Source organism: Elephas maximus, chromosome 6 (genome assembly GCF_024166365.1).
Source record: "Elephas maximus indicus isolate mEleMax1 chromosome 6, mEleMax1 primary haplotype, whole genome shotgun sequence".
NCBI lineage: Eukaryota > Metazoa > Chordata > Mammalia > Proboscidea > Elephantidae > Elephas > Elephas maximus.
In genome coordinates, this window is record NC_064824.1 from 99,163,121 (window position 1) to 99,183,663 (window position 20,543).

The 20,543-nt window shown below is 42.0% G+C and overlaps 1 protein-coding gene across 1 annotated transcript in view; it reads left to right on the forward strand.

Moving 5' to 3' along the window:
* Positions 1-20,543, forward strand: part of LOC126077961 (aldehyde oxidase) — a 96,382-nt gene that overhangs the window by 50,147 nt on the left and 25,692 nt on the right. The window contains exons 21-26 of the mRNA XM_049887766.1: positions 4,715-4,839; positions 6,780-6,913; positions 7,920-8,007; positions 9,940-10,026; positions 10,848-11,039; positions 13,670-13,897. Of these exons, the coding sequence (XP_049743723.1) occupies positions 4,715-4,839; positions 6,780-6,913; positions 7,920-8,007; positions 9,940-10,026; positions 10,848-11,039; positions 13,670-13,897 (854 nt within the window). The remainder of the gene's footprint in view (positions 1-4,714; positions 4,840-6,779; positions 6,914-7,919; positions 8,008-9,939; positions 10,027-10,847; positions 11,040-13,669; positions 13,898-20,543) is intronic.

The window sequence follows — 20,543 nt, forward strand, 5'->3', positions numbered from 1 at the left end:
ACATAGTAAAAATGTCTATTCTACCAAAAGCCATCTATACATACAATGCACTTCTGATCCAAAATCCAATGACATTTTTTAATGTGATGGAGAAACAAATCACCAACTTCATATGGAAGAGAAAGAAGCCTCAGAAAAGTAAAGCATTACTGAAAAAGAAGAAGAAAGTGGGAGGCCTCACTCTACCTAATTTCAGAACCTATTATACAGCCACAGTAGTCAAAACAGCCTGGTACTGGTACAACAACAGGCACATAGACCAATGGAACAGAATTGAGAACCCAGATATAAATCTATCCACATATGAGCAGCTGATATTTGACAAAGGCCCAGTGTCAGTTAATTGGGGAAAAGATAGTCTTTTTAACAAATGGTGCTGGCATAACTGGATATCCATTTGCAAAAAAATGAAACAGGACCCATACCTCACATCGTGCACAAAAACCAACTCCAAGTGGATCGAAGACCTAAACATAAAGACTAAAACGATAAAGATCATGGAAGAAAAAATAGGGACAACGTTAGGAGCCCTAATACAAGGCATAAACAGAATACAAAACATTACCAAAAATGACGAAGAGAAACCAGATAACTGGGAGCTCCTAAAAATCAAACACCTATGCTCAACTAAAGACTTCACCAAAAGAGTAAAAAGAGATTGATTGAAGCCATGCCTACACTAATATAGCCACATTCACATAACAATGGAAACCCATTCCCAAATGGGATTATAACCACAGGTATAGGGCTTAGGATTTACAACACATGGTTTTGTGGGACATAATTCAATCAATCCATAACAGATAAACACCACCACAATCAAAATACAGTTAAATTAATGTTCACTTATACAATCAAATCTTAGTCCATGCTTTTTTCCACCGTTCTCCACTGTCATCTGTATCATCCAGGCTATGGAAACTGTCCTGTAAGATCTCTGACGTACCCAGAAGTGTTGCTGAGTGGGATTGGGGTGCCTTCACCACCACTCAGGACAGAGGATAGTCATTTGGGATTGTCTGTCTTCAAAAGAATTTCCAGGATACTGACCTTTAGTGCATGTTAGAAACTACCATCACTCACCCTAACTTTTCTCTTCAATTCTGATCCCAAGAACAGGAAGAGCTCTAAGACATACCAGCTCTGAATACACAGCACACCCAGTAACACAGTGCCGTCAAAGCTGTGTAATATATAATCAGTCACTCCCGCCACTTGAGTTCAAAGCCCATCATGTATTTATAACTCCATAGCTATGTGTTAAACTTGAAGCTAGTCATGGGCCAACTGGATAATATCATCTAGAAGCTATAGAAAAGACACCTTGTACTGTAACCCACCAATATTCCTTGGCATCCTGCCTTATTAGCTGTGTGACCTTGGCAAGGCACTTCTCAGTGCTCCGTTTCCATACTTTAAAATGATGTGGATAAAATAATGTCAATCCCAGAGGTCCATTATGAAGTTTAAGAGATAATACATGTGTGCTTGGCACAGAGCCTAGTACAGAGCACACAGCTGAAGATCAATAACTGTGAGCTACAATTAGCACATCAGTTAAGTGCTCAGCTGCTGACCAAAAGGTTGGTAATTCTAATCCATCCAGCAGCTTCATGGAAGGAAGACCTGGTATTCTGCTCCAGTAAAGATTACAGCCTAGGAAACTCTGTGGGGCAGTTCTACTCTGTCATGTGGGTCACTGTGAATCAAACTTGACTCAACAGCACCCAGCAACAACAACAATTATCATTAGATTTAAATGTTGTTCTCTAGAAAAGGTTGTCTGTTAGTGAACTAATACACTGACAGGTGTTCATTTACCAAACCCAGTGTTTACCAGTTTTTCATTATAAGAATCATTGAGGATATTTATGAAATCTAGAGATTCCTGTGCCCTTTCTTGGAACTCTGGGTTTGAAGGATCCAAGGCAGCCTAGGAATCTGTTCTAATAGGTTTTTATCAGCACTGTAGGTGGTTCTTAATGGTAAGTAAAATGTGGCAAACCCTAGAGGGGCAGGTTTGATTTGTAGGAGAGGAGGAGGAAGGGGAAGACCTTTCTAGTATAGCGAGTCCATGGCATGAGCATCTTGGAAATACCCATAGTAGAGGGGTACCTCTGCTCATGTCTTATTCTTGCCATAGTATATTTTTGTGTGAGAATTCAATTATTGCTTTTTTTTCATTGACATCTTTATAAATACTACAGATTACTTAATTAGATAATTTGATCTGTCTCTTACTTGAATTTTAACTTGTTACCTGCCTCATGCCCTATTAAAAAATATAACCAAACCCGTTCCCATAGAGTCCAACTCATAGCAACCCTATAGGATACAGACCAGAACTGCCCCATAGGGTTTCCAGGGAGTGGCTGGTGGATTCAAACTGCCGACCTTTTGGTTAGCAGCTGAGCTGTTAACCACTGTGCCACCAGGCCTCTGAAAAATGGTACAGGAACCTGTAAAAAGAAACATTTATACTACTTTTAAGTTTTCATTCTCTTGACTCACTAGTTTGAGGTCCTTTTTCTTACTCCGTTTGGTTTAAGAATTTTTGACTATTTGAATGAGCAGTAACTAGAGGTAATAGTCATAACATTATATAGCACTTTATCTGCCTCTTAGAAAAATACCTGTTCAAAGAGAAAAAACAATGTTTAAAATATAAAGTATGTGGAGCATTACATCAGGTCTTAGAATGTGTTCTTGTAGGGAGTGATGTTATTGTTGTTTTTTTTACCAACTGTGAAGAAATATTCATGGTGCCATAGCACTGGAGGGGCGTTAAAGATCTCCATTTACAAATGAGCCAGCTGAGGCCAGAGAGCATGTGATTGACCAAGAATCTACTCTGTTTCTGACGCTGAAGTTAGTGTTCTCTCCTCTACGTTATGCCTCTTCTTGTTTATCCTTTTTTTTTTTCTTTAATTCTGTTAGCTGAGATGGGCTTCGCACTGGGTTACCAAACCAACCTGTTGACATCAAGTTGATTCCAACTCATAGCAACTCTATAGAAGAGACAACTGCCCCACAGAGTTTCCAAGAAGTGGATGGTAGATCCAAATTGCCGACATTTTGGTTAGCAGCTGAGCTCTTAATCACTGGGCCACCAGGGTCCTGCACTGGGATAGTAGATGACAATCTCTATGGCAGGGTTTGCAGGAGACCTAAGAAAGCCCTGAAACCAAGATCATTTTCCCCACAAACTGCCCTGTTGAGCATAGCAAAGATAGACTCCTTTGTGTCTTAGAGGGTTTTTGGTCTTTAAGGGCCTCTTATTAAAATGTATGTATGCCTGGAGGAATCACTCCTAAACCCATACTGGGCTAAAATTTTATCCCATGGATTAGCTGATCAAATTGGTTACCAACCAAGAGCGCTGAGAGTCACACTTGGGTGAAGAAAGTACATGTTAAGATAGGGGCTGGGCAGCAGTGTAATGGGGCTCTAAACGTTGCCTGTCTTACAGGGTTAAGTGGGAACAGCTCTGTTTGTATATTTATTTTCTAGCTTTGTATGTTTTAAATGAAGTGGATATTTAACACCGTAAATTCTGAGTGGATAGATGGAATCACTAATACCACAAGCTATGAATTTTGAGCCTGGTGACAACAACGGGGATTTGCCAGTGTGCAGTCTCTGCTAAAAGCTTAAGTTGAAATTGAGATTAGTTCTTGAAATTTTAATATTTATATTTCCTAAGTGAAGAAGAACCTGTTCATTCTTCTGTCCTCTTACTTTACTCAGGTTTTAGATAAGATAGGAGGCTTCTGTCTTTTTCCAGACTCAAATGTAAAAGATTTCCTTAAGAATTTCCCTTAAACAATTTGCAAGTTACTATTATCTGGTACATTTTTAGTTTTTTAAAAGTGGTGCCTTCCACCTAACATGATGACTGGTCTTACTTGTATTCTGTTTGTTCTCCGTCTTTCATCCTTCCCCCTACCACCTTCCTGTGAGCTCTATTTGTATTTATCTGTAGTTTGTTTTAGTATATCTCTTTGTATAGATTTTTTGGTGGTAGCTCTAGCTGTTAAATTTTATACGTATATAAACTTATCACATCTGGTGCCAACATTTTACCAGCTTGAGTAAAGTACAGACACCTCACCTTATTTGTCTTTATTTACCTTTCTATCTTTTTACTCTCCTCATTTATAATATAATTTTCTTAAATATTTCCTCTGCATACATTGAGAACCATATGAAGCAATGTTTTATTTTTTGCTTCAACCACTAAACACAATTTAGAAAATTCAAGAGGAGATGAAAAGTCTATTGTATTTACCCATATTTTAATTCTTTCCATTGTTCTTTCTTCCTGATGTTCCAATATTCCTTTTTTTATCATTTCCTTTCTGTTTCAAGTACTTGCTTTAGCCATTCCTTTAGGGTAGGTCTGCTGAAGACAAACACATCTACTCCATCTTTGTCCTGGAAGTCGATTGCCATAGCATTTCAACTATGAACATGTACCTTTCCCTATGACCAGTATATTGGCAGACACGTTGGATTCCCCTACAGAACTCTACTCAAAATCCGCAGGTGTAGTGAAAGCCAAACGTTGTTTTTTATGGCCGTTCTTTCTCTTGTAGCTTGCTGCCCCAGCAGAAGCACTGCTAGTGGAATTCCCACATAAGGTGATAAGAGCTGGGGGTGTGTGACCTTTTCTATCTGACTGCCTCCTTGACTCGGGTGTATTTTTCTATGACAGGCGAGATACATATGGGAGGTCAAGAGCATTTTTATATGGAAACCCAAAGCATGCTTGTGGTTCCCAAAGGAGAGGATCAAGAAATAGATGTCTACGTCTCCACACAGTTTCCCAAATACATACAGGTAATATGGGGCCATTGTAGAGGATACACGGCTGAACAGTTTCTACTAACAAAATGTACCAAGAGCAATTAGTGATAAAAATGTCATTTCAGAAACCGAAAGGGTAGTGGGTACTAATAGCCACATCCATTTTGGTATTAATAGCCATATAATTTCAAAGGCTTTAGGACAGTGTTATTAAAATAGGGCCTTTTGTTTGTGGTTCTGTAACTTTAAAATCAGTTATAGAACCAGCAGATCTCTTTTGCTCTCCTCTTGACACTGTTAAATATACAAAAGAAAAAAGAGAGAGCTCTGCCCTCCAAAACTTACAGCGACTATGCACATGAAGCAGTTAGGAAATAGTACTGGACAGAATGCAAAACAGGTACTAAATCAACAAGGTCAAAATCTACATGGGTGGAGGAAATACAGGGAAGTAGGGTTTGCTAAGGGCTAGAATAATCCAGGAGGTCCTGTGAAGATGTCATAAATTTGGATTTATAGTGAGAGTGAGATTTATCCAGGTGATTAGGAAAAGAAAGACCATTTCCAGGCAATTCCACAGCAAGATCAAACACCATTCCCTCAGTAGTTTACTCATCCATTCTGCAACACTTATTGCCTGTGTCCTGTGTACTAGGCAGCATGCACATAATAAAGCAGGAGCAACACAAAGGCTACCCAAGCTGGAATAAGGGTGTTAGGGGAGGCTAGGTGTAGGCATGGGGATGCATATAAGGGAAACAACGCAGAAGAGGGATCTTGATTCAGTGGGTCTGAGGAGCCAGTGTAGTTACCACAGCAAGCAGGAATGTAGGAACATGGAGAATGGGGCCTTTAAAAGGTGGAACACTAAGAAGAATAAACTCCAATCCTTTTCTGTGCCTTGTTCTCTGTGTGGCCTTGGGCCTGTCACTTCATCCTCCTGAGGCTCTTCATCTGTACAAATGAGTTGTTAGATGATATGACCTCTAAATGCTGGAATGGCGAGGAAGAGAGAGACCTGCGTTCAGGGAAGAGCAACTGGTCAGCCTTAACAGAAATCAAGTGGTAGGTGAGAAGTGCTCATTCTCCAGGGGAGACAGTAGAATGCAGGGGAAAGGTCCAGTCTGGAAGAGGCTTGGAAGGCAGTGAAATCTCACTGCTTCAGGGACAATATCCCTAGGGATTAGTGTGCCCTACAGATACTTCAGAAGCCTTGGTGGCACAAATGATTAAGCACTCAGCTGCTAACTGAAAGGTTGTCAGTTAGAACCCACCCAGCGACTCCGTGGGAGAAGGACCTGGCAATCTGCTCCAGTGAAGATGACAGCCAAGAAAACCCTATAGGACAGTTCTACTCTGTCATACCAGGTCACTGTGAGTCTAAATCAACTTGACGACACACAATAACAAGAGGAACACCTTAGGTATAATTCACAGGAAAAACAAAAAAATTATTGCTACCAACATATCTTGTTGGTATTGAAAGGCTTGTGGTTGTTCTTGTGTGCCATTGAGTTGATTCCAACTCACAGTGACTATATAGGAGAGTAGAACTACTCCAGAGGGTTTCCAAAGCTGTAATCTTTATGGGAGCAGATCGTCTGATCTTTTCTCTGGAGGATCAGCTGGTAGGTTCAGCCTTTCGGTTAGTAGCTAAGCATTTAGCCATTGTGTACCAAGAGGGCTCCTTACACTGCAAGGCCTACTTAATATTAAAAAAGGCTTTAGCATTGTCTTTATAACCCAGTACTGCTGAGATCAGTCAGGGACACATGCTAAGGTTACTGGAAATTTGTTCCCTCATTTAGCAGTTTGTGTATCATCTAACATTAAGGAATCAAAAGGCGCAGTGTTGTCTCACTCCCGTTTCAGAAGTCACTTTCGTTTTGTTAGAACGGTGGATGTAACAGTGGGTCACGATTAAGCCCTTGCTGAAGATGGGTCAGATTAATGAGAACTGTTAACATTCACAGGACATAGTTGCCTCAACCTTGAAGGTCCCATCTAACAAGGTCATGTGCCACGTGAGGCGTGTTGGTGGGGCGTTTGGGGGAAAGGTGACCAAAACTGGCATCATGGCAGCCATCACCGCATTTGCTGCAAACAAGTAAGTGGAGAAAGTCTGTTAAATAAACTAAAAATAAAATGAGGCCGTGTGAAAATTCTCAGTATTGGAATTAATGAGGAAGAAGCTGGGCCAAGATTATCTAAAATCGTGTATAATATACAAATGTACAAAAAGCTGCTAGTTTATTATAATTTCTTTCTTATATTGTCCAGCTACATATTCTGAGAACCAAAATGAGAATTATTGGAAGGATTAAAAACCACAATAAAAACAGGATAATACCTGTAGAATAGGCTATAAATCTTTATGGAAGCAGACTGCCACAAGTTTCTCCCAAGGAGCAGCTGGTGGGTTCCAACTGCCGACTTTCTGGTTCGCAGCCGAGAGCTTTAACCACTTCACCACCATGTGTTAAAACTGAGCTTTTGTATACTAACGCATATACATACATATGCGTATATATTCACTTAATTTAAATGGAATTTTCCTTTTGTTACGTTTTATTTACTTATATTGCCACTTTCCTTTCAGGATCTCAAAATATTACCATAGGAAATTGTCTCTGGAGCAGGCACACCTAGATGGCTTAATTTCTTTGCCAAGTAATGTAGGCCAATTCCTCCCATCCCAGGAAGCAAAAAAACCCTGATTCCAGACGTATCCTACCAGGGAGCATCTGGCAATTAGACAACAGCTGAGCTCCTCCATTCACAATGAGTCTATTATGTCTGTAACGTGGCCTCAGAACATTTGCCTATAGCAGAGGTTGTTATCACAGTGAGAAACATGCCACAACGGTGCTCTGGAGCCTCTGGTACCCAAGAGCCTCCCTCCGCCTGGTAAATGCCTGTGTTCTGCCCTGACCCAGAGAGGGGAGGCCACAGTGAAAGCCTGAGAGCAGCACAGCCTGCGGGCAGGGAGTGGTTCTGCTCTGTAATGTGTGTGGACTCTTCTTAAGCTCTCACTAAAAAAGGAGTTATATAAACCCCAGATACTACCAACTTGGTGAAAGAAGTTTACCTCTCTTGATTTTTTTCTGTTTTAGACAGGGTCGTGCAGTTCGTTGCATTCTGGAACGAGGAGAGGACATGTTGATAACTGCAGGACGCCACCCTTACTTGGGAAAGTACAAAGTAAGTAAATGAAGAAGAAGGAAAAAGGACTTAAGTTGTAAATACAACATTCCATAAATGCAGAGTGCAGCAAAGCAAGAAGCTTTGGCTCTTCTCTAGTACTGAGCAATAGTTAGCAGACCAGCACGTTGTGCTTCTGTTAACTTTCCATTCCTTGTGCTGACTGATCACTGGCTGGCTCAGTGAAGCATTTCTGCTTTGCTCAGAGATGTCAGTTTGTGAAAAAGCACAAGCCGGTATTGGCTACTATGGAGTGAACAACTGGAAAATATGTGAGTATATATATCCGTGAAAGTAGATCTGATAATTAACCATACGTATTGCCACATATAAAAGAAGTGAAAATAAAAGTAATTCCTATGACAATAGTGTTATGTGAAATTGCGGTTAGTTAAGATCGGTTCTTCATTTTTCAGTATATCAAGGGTAAGTTTGTAAAATGATGTCCCAGAAATTTCTAGAACAATTCCAAAGTGGAAATTTTTTTTTTCTGCTATATGATTTTACTAGCATATTTATCAGGGTGGACTAACTGGCACCACCACCCCTTTGAACCGCACTGTCCAACGTGATAGCCACTAGGCACATGTGGCTATTTAAATTTAAAGTAACCAAAATAAATAAAATTTCAATTCCTCAGTTGCTTTAGCCATATTTTAAGATCTCAATAACCAGATGTGGCTAGTGGCTACTATATTAGACAGTGCGGATATAGAACATTGCCATCATCACAGAAGGTTCTGCTGGACAACGCTACCTTAAGGCCCCTGAGTCTTCCTATGGATCTTCTGCAGGGGGCAGCAGATAGAGGCAGTGAGGGAGCTTGGAGGATCATCTGGGAGATGTTTTAAGTACCAGGTCTGGAAATGGCGAATCTTTCTTCTGTCCATAACTTCGTTGGCTGCAACTCTGTCTCATAACTGCAAGGAAGGCTGAGAAATGTAATAGCCTTCCCCCATGCTCAGTATGAAAGAAAGGAGTGTTTGTTGAATGTATAGCATTGCCTCTGCCACAAGTAGTGTACCTGAACATATATTTTTAGAAGATAATGAATGTATCTATTTCAAATCACAGTCACCCTAAGCTATGTTTTGAATTTGGTTCAGTTCAACAAAGATTTATTGAAGTGAACTTAATCCTGAAGGAGATTTCAGTTTTATTGGGAGAATTAGACTTACATATAGGAAGTCATTAAGAAAACAATGCACATATCATAGCCTCTAATTAAAAGGTGAGGCAGACATAGCGAAACACTATGGAAAGAGATGAATATGAGTTAGACTTCATGGGCCGTGCCTTTGGCCTCTCTTCTGGTTACTGCGGAAGAGACCCAGAAGCAGAGTGCAGAGAGAAAACAGGGTTGTTGGATACATCTTAAAAGCAAGATTGAGATTTATTCCTAAGACGTCCAGGAGCACCAAATGCTGCTGAGAGTTTTGGTTGAATTGGGCCCTCTGAGAAAAGTGTGCAGAGTATGTTACAAGTGGGACACCAGGTTTGGAGATTAGAAAATGATCAGTGGCTTTAAAGGAAAAGGTTTCGGTAGAAATATAAGGATGGGAGCCAGAATTCAAGGAGCTATGGAAAGAATGCAAGGTCATGCATGAAATTATACATTTTGATTTGCTTTAGGAAGAGAGAAAGGGGTTGACTGAGCCACAGTGACAGATTGAACAGGAGGATTTTTGTTGGTTTTGCTTTTATGTATTTCTCTACCTTTCCTTTTTTAAAGGATCAAAGGACTCTCTGTTTGAAAGGAGACCGTCTTGGAGAGAGTGGTTGTAGAATAAATGATGTTTTCTAGTTTTAAAGTGAACATAGGCTCTCTCTGAATGGGACAGAAGTAACCTGTGGACAGTTCACATGTGACATGTAAACTTTAGAAAGAGTTGGCCCTAGTGCCATTATCAAAAGCCAGTTCTCTTCCCCCAGGTTGGATTCATGAATGATGGCAGAATCTTGGCCCTGGATATGGTGCATTATAGCAATGGGGGTGCCTCCCTGGATGAGTCATTATTTGTAAGTGTTTTCAGGAACAAATTCACATTCTGGAAAGAGTATTATGCAAAATGATTTAATTTGAAAAATGTTCTATAGTCAAATCATATTTAATTATAAAAGCATAAAGACCATCATTGTACGGATAGCCATAGGTCACTTACTGATGCTCACAGAGTGAGCCCAGAGATCTTGACTAAGTCTGCACCTGTGTGTTATTTCCACACTTCCCATGCTTATAGTACTTTTCCTAGATGCAAGCATTAGACCAGACTTTCCCAGCCTTGGCCCTATTGACACTTTGGATGTTTAGCAACATCGTTGACTTCTACCCAGCAGATGTCAGTAGTACTGCCCCCTTGCCTCTACTCCATTTTTAATGAAAAATGTCTCCAGACAGTGCCAGATGTCCCCTGAGAGGCAAAATCATCTCTGATTAAGAACCATTGCATTAAACCAAAGACCAAAGGGTTTTTTTTGTTTTGTTTTGTTTTTCCTCTTTTCCGAGAATATTTTGTTTATTACATTCTACAGATCCAATGCTTAGGGCCTATGAACTTTTCAAAGGCCTTTGGAAGTGTTAGAAACCTGAGTAAAAAAGTATTGGCTCTAAAATATGAGAATAAAAAATAATGATTTCAGAAGAAAAATTACTCAAGTCCTTTAAAATTATTTTATAGCACAATATATTTTAATTTGAGGCAGGGGTATATTTTAGCATGTTTGAGGTGATGTAGGTAGGGTGGGGCTGCCATTTTGACCACTTCAGTCTGAGGTCTCAGGATGGTCAAACAAGTACAGAAAGACGAGGGTCTTATCACATCCACTCTGAATCTCTCCAGGTGATAGAAATGGGAATTCTGAAAATGGACAATGCTTACAAGTTTCCCAACCTGCGCTGCCGGGGCCTGGCATGCAGAACCAACCTTCCATCCAACACGGCTTTGCGTGGGTTTGGCTTTCCTCAGGCGGGACTGATCACTGAATCCTGTATCACAGAAGTGGCAGCCAAATGTGGTTTGTCCCCTGAGAAGGTAATACTAAATTAGTCAGACACCCAAAAGACACCAAATTTCAGAGCTGGGAGGGCTTTTGAGGGTCATTCAAGTTGGGAATTTGACATTCAGAGAAGTTAATGCTTTGCCAAAGGTTAACAAGCTAACTAGTTAATAGAGAGCCAGGACTCCAATGTTTAGAGATCCTTGTCTTAACTCCTCAAAAATCTTGGAGACAGAGAATATTGAGGAACACTGGACTCTAACATGTTTAGTGAGGAGCCTTCATTGGCTGGGGATGTAACTGCTACTAACAAGTTCCATCAAACCCATTTTTCCTGAGTAGTGTACTTCCTTAAAAATATCTCAGTCGGCCATTACAAAGTTTTAGTTATTTCAGTTACTAAACTGGTTTCCTTCCAGTTATTTCAGTCCCAACTTCATTCATTAACATGAACTTTTTCCTCCTCTTGTGCCTCTTACACCTCCAGATCCTGGAGTGGAGTTAGGGTGGGGAGACATGGTGTGCTCTCTCTTACCCTCTCCTCCTCCCCTTTGCCTTCCATGGTGGTGTTGGGGCTGGGAGGAAGAGGAAAAGGACCAGGAGAAACTTCAGAGTGTAAAAACTGAAACCCAAACTGATGAACTTCATAGACCATTTTCTTGCCCTCTACTTTGGTGTCAATTCAACAAAGATTTATTAAAGGAACCTTAATAAGTTCGGATTTTCAGAAGCAGAATACAGACTTAAAACAGATGTTGGATACGTTTTAAAAGTAAAGATGAGATATATTCCAAAGACCTTCAGCAACACCAAATGGGGCTGGGAGTTTTGATTGAATTGGACCCTCTGAGAAAAGTGTGCCTGTGACTTCTCCCCATGTAACCTCTCTCACCAAGTTCACTGTCCTCTCCGTGGCTAGATGTAGCCACTCTTTGAGTATGTTGTCTGTGGGCCACATTTCTGTCATTTCTCCCTGACATTGACAATCCCCTGTGAGGGTCTCCAACTGACCCTCAGCTGGCATCTCACGCAACATTTCTCTGATGCTCATTTTGCCTCGTGCCACAGCCACCCTTGGCAAGCCCCTGGCCCCAGCTCATCAGCCTTCTTTCCCCCCAACTTTGGGGTCTGTGGCTATGCACAAGAGCCATCCTTTTTATGTCTCTTGAACTTAAGGGTAGGGTAGCCCTTGTCCTTTCCTTCCTGGACAACCCATCACAGCCCATCTCTCTGTAGCATATTTCATAGCATTAAGGAGGAGAGTCAGATGAAGGCTCCCCTTCATCCCAAGGAATTTTAGGGAGACAATAAACCCGAAGAAACCCAATGCCATACAGTCAATTCCAACTCACAGTGGCCCTATAGGACAGAATAGAACTGCCCCATAGGGTTTCCAAGGCTATAAATCTTTATGGAAGCAGACTGCCACATCTTTCTCCCATGGAGCAGCTGGTGGATTCAAACTACCAATCTTTCAGTTAGTGGTGGAGTGCTTACCTACTGTGCCACCAGAGCTCCTAGGGAGAGAATAGCCACCTTAAAAACATCGCCTTCCCCAAAACGGCTACAGTGTACTAATTCACAGTCTTCCTCTTACATTGACCTAACAGTTTTTTTTTTTAGGTGTGGAAGGGAGGTATGTATTTGTAATGGTTCTGTCAGCAAGCTTGGGGAGGTAAGTGGTCACTACTGCTAAGAGTTTTCTCACCTGAGAATGTGAAATACTTGGCACCTTTGGTTTTCAACTGGGGCATTGGTCGTCAATTCTGGGAATACAGGAAAAATTCCACTCAGCACTTCAGACACCCTGGAATGGAATCTTTTAATTTGTTCTTCATCCTAGATAGTGGTTATGTTTAAACACACTTTCTTTTTGGCGGGGGGGGGGGGGGGTGCGCCCTGGTGGCACAGTGGTTAAGCATTTGGCTGCTAACCAAAAGGTCTGCAGTTTGAATCCACCAGCTGCTCCTTGGAAACCCTATGAGCAGCTCTGTTCTGTCCTATAGAGTCGCTGTGAGTCAGAAATGACTTGATGGCAATGGGGTTTTTTTGTTTTCTTTTTTTCATATTTTTTGTTTTGAAAGTGGGCAGTTACCTTGCCACAGCCTCTGAATAATCCAATTCATGTAGCCTGGAAATTAAGTTCAGGATTACTTTTTAGCAGATATTCACCATTGCAACTAGAATTAAGAGCCTATGTTGTGCCTGGTCTGAGCTGAGCTATATAAGAAATATAAGGAAAGGACTCTTTCCTTTAAATTTATATAAGAGCAGCATAAACCTGTTGCCATCAAGTCGATTCCTACTCATAGCGACCCTATAGGACAGAGTAGAACTGCCCCATACAGTTTCCCAGGAGTGCCTGGTGGATTCGAACTGCCGACCTTTTGGTTAGCAGCTGTAGCTCTTAACCACTACACTACTAGGGTTTCGAGGAGCAGCATAGAGAACATATAAGCATGTGCTTACACATTTTTTTTTTTTTTCTGAGGTGTGGGAGAAGAATATTATGCAGTGGGCATTGGGAAAGGCTTCGACAAAGAGTAATAAGTAAAATTCATTTTGGGTCTCACAGGAGGGGCAGAATTCAAATCTGAATAGGACGACAGTGAATGGAAGAGACTATGCTGATTTTTTCCTCTTTTAATTTTCTCTTCTTTTCAAGGTCCGAATGATAAACATGTACAAAGAAATTGATCAAACACCCTACAAACAAGAGATTGATGCCAAGAACCTGATCCAGTGTTGGAGAGAATGTATGGCCATGTCTTCTTACCCACTGAGGAAAGCAGCTGTAGAAAAATTCAACACAGAGAATTACTGGAAGAAGAAAGGGCTGGCCATGGTCCCTCTAAAATTTCCTGTCGGCCTGTGCTCACGAGCTGCTGGTCAGGTCAGTTCTCCAGACACATGTAGGAATGTTACCTGGAAGAGGCCCAAACAAAACCAAAGCTGTTGAGGAAAATTTCCATTAAATTGGATTAACCAAGTGATCGCAATGACCAGTTGTTAAATTTCAACAAAGTTGTGCTGAATTGAGCTAGCTTTACTCCAGTAGAGACAAGAGCCCCTCTGGGTTGATGAAAATGTTCTTTCTGGGAAATCAAGAGGCCCGGAGTCTACTTCCAGCCCAGGTATTAATCAGCTGAGTCAACTTGCTCTGGTCCTTTGGGCCCCAGATTGCTCATCTACAAAGAGGGTGGGGCTGGGTGACCTCCTGGGCTCCTATCCTTGTTTCTCTGTGATTTTGAGTTGCTGGTCGATGAAACACAAATAGGAAACTGCAAGGCTTATTTGTACGCCCCTCCTCTTTTTGGTGGGTTTGGGTAGCATAAATTGAGAAAAGTAAATGATTTAAATAATTTTAAGGAAAATACAATTTTAGGGGTTTGTTTACCTCATAGCTGTTCAAAGTGTGACAAAGAGGACTGGAAATCTGCTCTTGTAGTTCAATTTCTTTAATTGATTGAATAAATCCCCTTGCTTGGTTGCTAAATTCCACTTGCTATTTCAGCCTCTTCATTCTTGAGTGAAACTTTCCTGTAGAAGCAGGTGAAGAACTGCTCTTCTCTAGCTCATCATATTGCAGTGGTGGGGACCCTGTTATGTATGAACCAGTGCTTCAGACTGGTTCATTCTGGTTTGACCCCGTGCTAAGAATTTGCATTTCTGCTCCCAGATATACTGAACCAGGATCTACTTTTTTTTAATTGATAAGAATTTATTCACAAAAAACTAGAAATACAAAGTGTGCTAACATACCTAATACATCAATACATAAAGGCAAAGTGCAATAAAATATTTAATACTTTAATATTCACCCAGTTCAAAGCTGCAGAGTTGCTATAACATTATATAAAATAAACATTTTATTATAAATACAGATTTAATTCATACATAATTATATAGTTCATTAAGAAACATCACCGTAATAAACCATAATTACAGCTAGTTGAAAGAATGTTGTAAGAATGATGTTGAGGCAATGTCTGACCCCCTATAACTTCACAAGCAGAAGGAGAGTCAGGATCAACAGCCCAAGGCTGATTCTTATGAGCCAGAGGCATGAGGCATGTCTGCATGCCTCTACTCTCTGCCATGTTTATCAATTCTGACCACTGCCCTTCCCACAGCATTCTCTACATCTCTGCTGGGTTCGATATTTCATTGCAATGGCCACACAGAACTCAGAGATCATGCTTATGATTACAGGGTTTATTAGGGAAATAACAGGTTATAAGTCAGGTTCGGGAACACTCAGGATACAGTTCTTCCATCAGGAAAGCCTCTTCTCAGCCATGCCTGCAGGTACGCCTCTCTCTGGCCCCTCGGCATCTGCCCTGCTCAGGCAAGTGTTATAAAGCTCTTTTAGCTCCGCTGATAAGCACGCTGAGGCACCGCACTCTGCCAGTAAGCCTCAACCTGAAAATGCTCACCTCTAGCTCTGTGGGTCGGCAAACCTAGCTCCCCCAAGTGCCCAGGGGCACTGTACACCGCCAGCAATCCTTCTACCCAAAGGCACTCAGCTTTCTTGCTGCTTCTGCAGGTTTCCTGCCAGTCCCCTGTTCTGCAGTCCCTGTTGCTACCATTTCTCTGCCACGGCTTCTTGCCGTCTTCAGTGTTATAGCTCTCTGTCTCTCTCTCAGTCTTCTAATTCCAGGAGGGTCTCAGCACAGGAATCCCAGATCCAAAGGGCACATTCCACTCCTGGCTCTCCTTCCTTGGTGGTGGTGAGATCTTTCTTCTGCTCTGGAATCGGCTCTCTTTTAAGCCTAGCTGGATGGCAAAAGTGACCAATCCCCTTAGTGGGCCACAATTACCTTATTTGCACAGTCCCACCCAATCACTTGGGTAGGAGTTATAAGATAATGGCGAGAAAGGCCACACAAAAGTGATCCATTGCACAGTAAATGTCCTCTAATATTTTTTCATTTGAGCCATCCCTGTTGTCTTACAGTATTAATTTCAAACCTTAGAAAGCTCTCTCAACACCAGCCTGAGTAGCTGGTGCACCCAGAGCTAACATAGCAATTTCATATAACTGGGGATATTGTAAATGGCTTCTTTCCAAAATTCAAGAGTACGTTTTTTTCTTTCAACTCTTTGTATACTATCAAAGTTTGTTAATATAGAGTCAATATTAGTATTACAGCCATTTGATCTCAATTTAATTTTTTCTTTCATTTTGAGAAATAATTCCATCTCATCAACATCATCATTTAAAATAATAGTATTTCCTGAATTGCTTTCTTTTGTTACACTTTCATTATTGATCCTTTTCAGAATTTCTATCGTTTCCCAAATGCTTTATAAATGTAATATGACCTTCACCTAATATGCTATCATTTTCTTTTTCTTCCTTTTTTTTTTTTTAATGGCTTGGCAATTCATTTTATTGTGGTTTAGGTGAAAGTTTACAGAGCAAATTAGTTTCCCAAACAACAATTTATACCCAGCTTGTTTTGTAACATTGGTCATAAACCCTTGAATGTGTTAGTACTTTCCACCCTTCTTCTCTGGGTTCCCCGTGTCCATTCACCTAGCTTTCCTGCTCCTGCCTTCCTTCTGAACTTTGCTTTTGGGCAAATGCTACCCTTTAATTTTTTTTTTTTTTTGGCCTCATATATTTGACTGTTCTGAGGTATAGTGATTCCTCACTGGTGTTATTATTCATTTTATAGGCCTGTCTATTGTATGGCTATAATGTGATCTCCAGGAGTGATTTCAGTTCCAAGTTTGAAGGGTATCTATGGGCTGTAGTCTCAGGGCTCCCATCAGTCTCCTTCAGACCAGTAAGTCTAGATTATTTATGAGTTTGAATTTTGTTTTACATTTCTCTCCCACTCTGTCCATGGCTTACTCTTATGGTCCCAGGAAGAGCAGTTGGTAGTGGTAGCTGGGCACCATCTAGTTCTTCTGGTCTCAGGCTAGTGGAGGCCTTGGTTCATTTGGTCCATTAGTCCTTTGGACTAATCGTTTCCTTGAGTCTTTGGTTTTCTCTACTCTTCTTTGCTCCAGACAGGAAGAGACCAATTGTTGGCCACTCCCAAATTTTAAGACCCCAGATGCTACCCTCCAAGATAGGATGTAGAAAGTTGTCCATATGGATTATGATATGCCAATTGACCTAGATGTTCTCCAAGACTCTGGTCCCTAGCCTTCAAGCCCAGTATCTCAGCCCCAGAATGTGTATGGTTATGGCTAAGAAGTTTTCATGACTATGCCCCCCATGCGTACTATTGCATACATGGGTACATTGACAGAATGTACACATACATGTGTACGTGGGTGTACTTCCATATGCCCCACCACCCCTGTTCAGCTTACATATCCCCTACACCTGGGGATCTTGTTAAAATGTAGATTCTGGAAAGGCAAATCCTCAGCAAGGAATTGAACCAGAAAGTATTGGGTTGAAATCCTGGTTCTTACTTAAGTAAGCTGTTGTCGCTGCCTTTGCAGAATTCATACCTGTGGCTGAGCCATGAGGAAGGCAGGACAGGTGTGTTGAGTGATGTCAGAATAGGGATAAATGGGTGGTGGAGTTGTGAGTGGAGCGTGTGTATGTTGTAGAGGGAGCAGATAGCCAGGAAGAGTGGGTAGGATAGTCCTTGCCTGGTCCCATCCTCATCCATTGGCCTGACTAGCCTGGCTCAGCTTTGGTGTGTGGGTCTTTGTTAGAGTATTTGCATGCAGCCATGATTTCAGGCAGGTGCTAGCTCGGCGAAAGATCATAACCACACAAGTGGCAGCTTTCTCACTCCTTGCCTGTTTACGATGGCAAAGAGAAGCACGGAGCCATTTAGTCATCCGCTCACGATTTACTCAGATGAGGGAGGCAGTCAAGAGCCTGTGGCTGAGGAACAAAAGCAAATGCAGGAAGGGAGGGGGGAAACACTACTTCTGGGAGCAGGGTTTGCCAACAGGGAATCTTGGTTTTCAATCTGGGGATAAACTGATTAGCTGGCAGCTGGCAGAGAGTCAGTCTGGGCCATCTGTCCATGAGCAGACTGGCCAGGACAACAGGAGGAACAGTCCCTATTGCTGACGAGTCCTCTGGTAAGCCTTGAGCCTTAATGGCTGCTGTTACTTAGTTTCCCTCCTCCACCTTAGGCCAGGTCTGCCTTGTCTAACTCATCAGAGTCTCCCAGGAAATAGCTAAAAAATAATAATTACTGAGCACCTAGTATGCTGTAAGCCCTTTTAGAGTTTATTCAACCTCAGGGTCCTTCAGCCCTCGGGGCAAACTATAAGATTTGTATCCTCATTTTAGCCTTGAGAAAATGGAGACACAGAGAACTTAAATAGTGTGCCTCAGAGCTCACCTCTGGTGAGAGATGGGGCCAAGGATAGAACTCAGGTCTGACTGGCTCCAGAATTGTGCTTTGTCAGTGGCATCAAGCTGTCTCCCCAAAGCGCCTGAGGTGGGAACTAAGGTGAGATTCAGCTCTGCCGGAAAAAATCTAGACAACATCCAGCAGTACAAATTCATTTTCAAAAGCTACTGGGATGCCCCTTTCTAGGAAACAGAACAGCTTCTGTGCTTAAAATATTTCTTTAGGGTTTGAATCACAGAACTGAAATCAGTCAAGCTGCATCCTGGTAGACAGGTGCTGAAATACTACCCTGCAACAAACCAAATAGAGGAGGGAACTAGAAATGAGGTTTGAGTGCCTTTTGTGTTTAAGGCGCTGGGCTGGGTGATTTGTAATCTCCCACTTGATTTACCCTTATCTCATCCATGTTGGGTAGGTGGTATTATCTCTGTTTTATAGGAGAGAAATGAAGGCGTTGGTGGTTCAGTGGTAGAATTCTCACCTTCCATGCATGAGACCTGGGTTCGATTCCCTGCCAATGCACTTCATGCACAGCTGCCACCCATCTGTTGGCAGAGGCTTGTGTGTTTCTATGACGCTGAACAGGTTTCAGCAGCGCTTCCAGGCTAAGACAGACTAGTAAGAAAGGCCTGGCAATCTACTTCCTAAAATCAGCCAGTGAAAACCCTGTGGATTACAAGGGTCTGATCCAATCCACAACAAACCATGGAGATGGCTCAGGACCAGGCACTGTTTTATGCTGTTGTGCATGGGGTCACCATGAGTTGGGGACCGACTCAACGGCAGCTAACAACGACTAGAAGGAATACCTGAACCCCAGAGAGATTCGCTCTCTTCCCTGGGGACATCCATCTAGTGAGCAGCAGAATAAGGATTTGATCTCAGGGCTGTCTGACCACAGGTCACATGTGTCTGCACCATCCCACACTGCCCTCCCTGAGCAGAAACAACCCTGGTGTTCACAACAACTGAGGGGCTCAAACGTAGCTCCCTGACTTTATACTTAATTCCTAGACTATGAACACTGAAGGACGCAGAGAGTATCTAATTCACCTCTGTATTTCCAGTGCCTTCGTACAGTGTCTGGCATAGAATAGGAACTCAACAGTTTGAATGACTGAGACATTAGGGGAATATGTGGGATTAAAGCAAACATTTCAACAATGCCAGCAGTCATTGCTTAAAGACTTATGTTTCTCACACGAAGACCACTATTTACATCGGAGAACCACCTGTTCCAATGCTCCAGTTGTGCCAATTTTGTAGATGAAGCTTTGTGGAATTGTTCTTCGTGGTGTTGACAATGAACTATTCAGTGGTGCCACTTAACTGAACCAAATTCGAGGTTTTAAATGGCCTGAGGAGATCGCAGCAGCACAGGGAACAAATGACTCAGCGGTCTTTAATAGAAGTGCTGCCCCGACCTGCAGGCGGAACGCTGTTGCCAGGGGGCCACGCAGTGTAGGAGATGCACGGTCCACTGTAGCATAACTCAATCACTTGTGACAAGTCCCACTACAAATCACACCCACACTCTGCTCACAGAGCCAAGGAGGCCAAATACAGGGTCTACAAGCTTAAGAAAGGGATCAGATGGCTATGCTAGTGCAAATTTATTTGTCAAACATTTATCGAGCCCCCACTACATGTGAGACTATGTTACATTCCAAGGGATGCCTTAGGAGGTGGTCCTTCCCTCAGAGGTCTCACATCTAGACAAATACAATGAAGTGCAATAGGATGGAGCCCAGGGGCTTCCGCTGCCGCTGACTGCAGTGCGGCCAGCTCTGGGCTCTCTGTGGCAGATCTTTATTATTTTGAAAATAAATTACCAGGAGCACAAGATGATGTTTCCAGGAGTGATGAGTTAATAGACAATAAAACAGCCTCTGCTGTATCTTCCCACGACTCTTGGCATAAGAATTACGGCTGTCATGACAACTTCTAGATTCCCAGGTCCTCCCTTGGATGGTGAATGTGCCTTTGTCCTTAGAGAAATAGTTCCTCTGTGTCCCCATCTGAGGCAGTGGTGGTTTAGCGGCAGAATTCTTGCCTTCCACATGAGAGACCTGGGTTCAGTTATTGTTCTGTCAGTGGAGGCTTGAACGTTGCTATGATGCTGAACAGGTTTCAACAAAGCTCCCAGATTAAGATGGAGTAGGAAGAAAGGCCTGGCGATCTATTTCTGAAAACCTTATGGAT